The 6321-nt window shown below is 45.7% G+C and overlaps 1 protein-coding gene across 3 annotated transcripts in view; it reads left to right on the top strand.

Moving 5' to 3' along the window:
- Positions 1-3139: 3139 nt before the first annotated feature.
- BCAR3 (BCAR3 adaptor protein, NSP family member) overlaps positions 3140-6321 on the top strand; it is a 117346-nt gene continuing 114164 nt past the window's right edge. Inside the window, exon 1 of one of the 3 annotated variants that reach the window (XM_065872188.1) lies at positions 3140-3155. Coding sequence is in view for 1 of the 3 variants with exons in the window: in XM_065872147.1 (XP_065728219.1) it covers positions 4846-4870 (25 nt within the window). In the remaining 2 variants the exon portion in view is untranslated. Of the gene's footprint in view, positions 3156-3287; positions 3486-4845; positions 4871-6321 lie in introns of those variants that run through there. The other 2 variants (XM_065872156.1, XM_065872147.1) reach the window with 2 other exon arrangements.

Raw genomic sequence — 6321 nt, 5'->3', positions numbered from 1 at the left:
TACCCAATCAAAAGCTTATATTAAAAATACTCCTATGGGACTTCCCTGGTGGTGCAGTGGTTAGGAATCCACCTGCCAATGCAAGGGACACGTGTTCGAGCCCTGCTCCGGGAAGATCCCACATGCGGCAGAGCAACTAAGCCTGTGCGCCACAACTACTGAGCCTGCGCTCTAGAGCCTGTGAGCCACAACTGCTGAGCCTGCAAGCCACAGCTACTGAAGCCTGCTCACCTAGAACCCGTGGTCTGCAACAAGAGAAGCCACCGCAATGAGAAGCCCGCGCACCACAATGAAGAGTAGCCCCAGTTCACCACAACTAGAGAAAGCCCGCGCACAGCAGCAGAGACCCAAAGCAGCCAAAAATAAATTAAAATTTTTTTAATTAAAAAAAAAAACACCTCCTATTGTTCATCCATGAATGCATTGATCACCTACTATGTGCTAGGCACTGGGGATACAAATGTGAAAGTAGTTGTGATGTGGTGGAAAGACCACTGAACTTGAAGTTAAAATATCTGATTCAAATTCTGACTCTGCTTCTCACTAGCTATGGATCTTGGCACATAGTAGGTAAACAACAAATGTTTGTTGAATGAATATAGTTGAAATTACTTAATCTTTGTGAGTCTGTTTCCTCCCATATAAGTCAGGATAGAGATGCTTCCTATCTCACAGGGGTATTGTGAAGACAAATAATAGGATGTGTCATCAGTTCTAGTAAGAGTTAATGAGAACTATTATATGCTAGGCACTTTCACATTTATTACTTCCTTGACTTCTAACATCTATTTACTCACTCACTCATGAAGAAATAGAGGTACTGAGAGGGATAGTGACTTGTGCAAGGGCTCTCTGGGTGTAAGCTGTCTTCTAGTCTTTATTGCTACCTCACCATGGTGCGTCACTCAGTAGAAACTTTACCCATAGCAGGTGCTCAGGGAATTTTGAAAATCAAGAAAAACCAAAGTTTTACCATTGCTCTCAGTGACACTTCAGAGTAACAGGAAGTCAGTAAATGTCTTTCTAATAATTCAGTTTAGAAATGTACCAGCTAGTCTGTTTGAAACTCACTGCACTAAATACTATGGGAAGATCGAACAAAAATTAAAAGTTTATGCTTCTAGGGACTTCCCTGTGGTCCAGTGGTTAAGACTTCATCTTCCAATGCAGGGGGTGAGGGTTCGATCCCTGGTCGGGGAGCTAAAATCCCACATGCCTTGGGGCCAAAAAAACAACACATAAAACAGAAGCAATATTGTAACAAATTCAATAAAGACTTTAAAAATGGTTCACGTCAAAAAATCTTACAAAAAAAGTTTATGCTTCTAATGAGGCAGGAAAGATAAAGACGAACCCACAAACACACCCATAAGGAAAAGGTAGAAACTGATTCTTGAGAATGCTGCGCTTAGTATCTTGCAGCCTTGCCAATGGTTCTTTCTTAGGGGAATGAAAAGGATACAAAATATACCAACATGGCACAATTTTAAAAATATTTAAATTGGAATAAAACATATGTATAGAGCAGTGCACAAACCAATCAATTTTTATAAAATGAGGGAGAGTTATTTTTTATTAAATAGTACACATCTATGTAACCAGCACCTGGATCAAGAAATAGAATATTACCAGCACCTAGAGACTCTTCTGGGTTCCCTTTCCATCACTACACACCCCTCAAGATAACCACTATCTTCACTGTTAACATCATAGATATGTTCTGGCTGTTTTTGAAGTTTACATGTCCCCATTTGTGTCCAGTTTCTTTCACTCAACGTCATATTCATGAGAGTCATGCGTCTTCTTGAGTGTAGACATAGTTCATTCATTCTTATAGTACTCTACAGAGTTTCTCTCTCTTCTGTTAATGGACAATGTTTCTTTGGGGCTGTTATAAAGAGAGATGCTATAAGCATTTTTGAACATGTCTTTTGGTGAATATGTGTATATATCTTTGTTGGGTATACAACTAGGGATGGAAATGGTAGGTCACAGACTCTAAGTTAATATAGTAGATAATGCCAAACAGGTTTCTAAAGTGTTATACAAAATTCTCTACTTTTAGCTATTCTGGTGGGTGTGAAGGGAGATCACATTGCAACTTCAATTTGCATTTCTGGGATAGTTAATAAGTTGAGAACCTTTTCATATGTTTTTTGACTTTTTGAGAAATGCCTGTTTATCCCCTCTTGAAAAATGCCTGTTGAAATATTCTGCCTATTTTCAATTAGGTTTTTCTGCCTTTTTCTTGCTGATTTGTGAGTGCCCTTTATATATTCTATATAAGTCCTTTTTTTGGATATGTGTAAAGCACTCTGTGGTGAGATTTTTCACTAATCGTGTCTTAGAATGAACAAGAGTTCTTAATTGTCATGTTATCCAATGATCAGTTCTTTCCCTTTATGTTAGTGCTGTATATGTTTAAGAAGTCTTTGCCTACCTTAAGGTCATGAAGATGTTTTTTGATATTTACTTTGGATGGTTTTATTGTTTTACCTTTTACAGTTAGAGTTAATATCCTTCTGGAATAGATTTTTTTGGTATGGTATAAGGTAGAGGTCAAGATTCTTCTTTTTCTCCATGTGGGTGTTCAGTTGATCCAGCATCATTTACTGAAAAGACAGATCACCCTTTCCCCAGTGCAACACATCAGCATCTTGAATGTAAATCAAGTGACCATATACTATAGGTCTGTTTCTGGTCTCTCTATTCTATCGTCTATCCTTGCTGCCAATTACTATTTCTACAGCTTTATAATAGGTCTTTATAAGTGTAAGTCCTCCACCAGACTCCAATTTTTTACCCCACCAAGCCATCTAGTACTGGAGTGCCACTTCCACCTCCCACTTGGCTTTCAATATGTCCAGGTGGGTGTGATTGATTTGCTTGTTCCCATGGCTTGGTCATCTGTGGTTACCTGGTCTTTATCCCATCAAACCCCTTTAAACTGAAAGCCAGCCTGGTGTCTGCAGACAAGCAAAGCAGATCTGCTGGGTAACGAAATAGCGCGGGGAGGGGAGAGGAGTGGATTAGGTGGGGTTGTCTCTCGTGAGGCGTACGTTGAGGAAGTGGTCGATCTACACTTGAGGACTGGCTTCTCGGGAGGTACGAAGAGAGCCAAACTCTAAAATCCGGGCAGAGGAGGGCAAGGCGAGGTCAGCGCATGTAAATGTCGCGGGGGGTTCTGCAAGGCTGCGCGAATAGGCTCGCCGGGGTGGGGCCGGGAAGCCGCAAATCACCAGTTGAGGGCCGGAGTGCGCGCCGCCGGCTTAGAGCCGCTCCTGCAGCTGCTGCGGCCGGGGCTGGGGCCTGGGCGGGAGCGAGAGCCGCAAACGCCGGGCGCACAGGCGAGCCGCGCGCGGTCTTCTCGGCCGGCGCGCCCCACCGATCATGAGCGGCTCCTGCTCCGGGAGCAGCCGCGGCGCAGGGCAGACAGTGCAGCGCCTCTGAGCCCCAGCCGGAGAGCCCGGGCGCCGCGCGGGGAGGTGAGTCTCCGCCGCGAGTCCCGCGGGCGTGCGGCTCCTCTCGGGGCGCCTCGGCCTCCCCCTCCCCTTGCAGGACAGACTGGGAAGTTTGTTGGCGAACTTCAGGCTACTACTTCAGGAAAGTAGAGCCGGCGCACCCCACCCCCAGCCGAGTTGGCGATTGGGGGCTGGAGTGGCTGAATGGGGGACCGGGCTGCTCCCTTAGGGGCCTCTGAACCGGCTGGGATTCCCCAGGAGGGGCCCGCGGCGGGAGGTGGGAGGCGACGTGCGGCGAGCATCTCTGCTTTTTGCTCTTTAGCGGCATCTTGCCGGGCGCTGGCCTCTCCGACCCCCTGCGCATCCAGCCGCGCCTCCTGGTTCCGTCTCTCTCTGCCCTAGAAACCGGTGCGGGGGTCGAGGGATGCGAGGGCCGGGGAGGGGGAAGCCCTGGGCTTGGAGGAGGCGAGTTTCTCCACTAATCTCTTGGAAAGTTTGCAGAGAAAGCGAAGGAGCCCGCCCCGTAACTGTTGACATCTCCCTCCCTCGCTCCCTTTGTTGAGAAAGAATGAATAGTTGGTTGTGTCGCTCCCACTGCGTCGGAGAGGGGAGGGAAGGGGAGGTGAAGGCTGGGAAACCAGGGACGGTGGGCGCAACAGGCAGGAGGTTCCGGTCTCAGCCCGTCTTTCCTTACCCGCTAAGGCTGCCTCCACTTTAAAAGTTTGATCAGGTGTAGACACTCGTCGGGGAGAAGTCAAGTGGGCTCCAAAGCAGCTGACGAGCCGGCGTATTTCTTGGAGGAACAACAGTGGGTCGTGGCTGGGGGTTGGGGGGTGGAAAACTCTGGTTTTGGTTTTAACTCACTGGAAGCAACGTGCGAAGGTGAAAGATTGCTTGCCTAACCTCATGTCTGCTTTCACCTAAAGCCATTAGCTAAGATAGAAAGTAGAGCCATGCATTCAGAGATTCTTTTAAACCTTGACCCTTATATACCATGGCTACACTGATCTCTCCAAGGAAAACACATCGGCGGAGGGGAGGTCAGTTTGAGGGCGGATAATCTCCCTGCTTGTTGCCAAGGAGTGAAGCGAGATCCAGGGGGAGCCCTCGGTGCTGGGGGCTGGGCTCAGAGAGTCCCAAGTAGCAAGGGGCTGCCCAGTTAATAACGGGGGTGGGGGGGGGGGGAAGCCACAGGCCAAGCAGTTGTACGTGAGTGTGCAAGGGGATGTATGGAATATAACGTAAACAACTTGCCTTGCCAGTGGCTCCCTCATTCCCTGACTCCAACTTTCCCTAAACTGCCTCTGAGAAGCCTGACATTTCCAGAATGACTAACCAAGATCTCAATCTCCTATTCATATAGAAAGGATTGCTTGTCAAATGGATGCTAATCTTAAGACGCTTATCACGTAGATCCTGTGCTGTGTTGCTTGAAATACAATCCATGGAAGAATTATTCATACTTCAATCATTTGGCTAGACTTCATAATTTACTTCAAAATAAAGGGATACTCTTAATTCCTAAACCCAAGCAAAACTTCATTCTTAGCGGATAAGCCAATTTTATATGTGTGGTTTTTCCATCTCCTCTTCCTGTCTGCCTCTGCAGAGAAGATATAAAACTACAGATCTGGATTGTAAATTCTCTGTCATGGTCATAATAGGGCAGCGAGGAGGTTACGTTTCCAGAGTTTAAAATATGATAGAAAGTTCTTAAAGCCCACATCCGATGACCGTCTGTGAATTTAACTTGAAAATATCTCATTTCAGAAGTAAAATAGAAAAATTCAAACAAGTGGGCGTCTTATCTCTGTCTCGACTTGTGTGTGATCATCAGTTTCTTTGAGACATCTTTATAAAGCAAGTGAGTCAGTCCTGCTGTTCACAAGCATTTCAGAGTACAGCTGCTGACCAGGGTCAGGAAGGTAGCGCCTAGGTTGGGAGTGTGTCAAACTTACTCTCATCCCTATCAGGATTTCAGCTCTTTAAACGTTCACATGGGTCTCGAGTTTTCATATCAAGATGTAGAGTCTTTGACCTTTGTATATATTTCAAGATCTTGTATTAGACTGAATCAGGACGCTGTGTCTGTTTACCTGCACAGTAGAGAGAGGTGAAGTCGGATGGCCAAAGTCTTACCTGGGCTTTTATTTAAAGACGGCATATGAGGTCACTTAGTGTGCCTGTGTATCTATGCTCACATCCTACTTGGTTGGCTGTTGTTACGTATATTGCTCTAGGTTAAAACATTTCCCTCCTCACCCTTCCTGGTTGCAGTCTTCCCCAGAGCAGTGACTTCATTTGTGAACTCTCTTTGTGATAGGGATACAATTACAAGCAAGACAGACATGGTCCCCACCCTGCTTAGAGGAGACCTGCTGTTTTTTGAATGCTTGCTGTATGTCAAGGGCTTACATACACAATCGTATTTACTTTTCACAACAACTCCATGAAATAGATATTGTTAACCCATTTTTACAAATGAGAAACTGTCAGAGAGGTTGAGTCACTTGTCCCAGGCCACACAGTAAGACATTGTCACAGTAGGGATTTGAACTTGTGTCTTACTTCAAAGCCTTGGTTCTGAGTCAACCCATGTTTGATTTTAAGAAATTAAATAGTACATAAGAAGTACATAATGACTAGGAACATCAAGACAGAAACATCCCCAAGTGGAGAAAACATGGGAGCCAAAAACTCGAGACTTGAACTTAATCCCCACTGTGCTCTTCCAACCACATGTTCCCACCTCAAGACCTTCACGTTTGCCGAATCCCCTGTCTGGAACTCCATTTGATCCTCTCTTTCTGGTTCCTTCTCTTTTTTCAGGTCTCATGTCATTGTTACCTCTTCAGAGAGG

The sequence above is a fragment of the Phocoena phocoena genome, chromosome 1 (assembly GCF_963924675.1).
Source record: "Phocoena phocoena chromosome 1, mPhoPho1.1, whole genome shotgun sequence".
NCBI classification, from domain to species: domain Eukaryota; kingdom Metazoa; phylum Chordata; class Mammalia; order Artiodactyla; family Phocoenidae; genus Phocoena; species Phocoena phocoena.
Note: the sequence above shows the minus strand (reverse complement) of the source record. Positions and strands in the feature narration are given on the sequence as shown.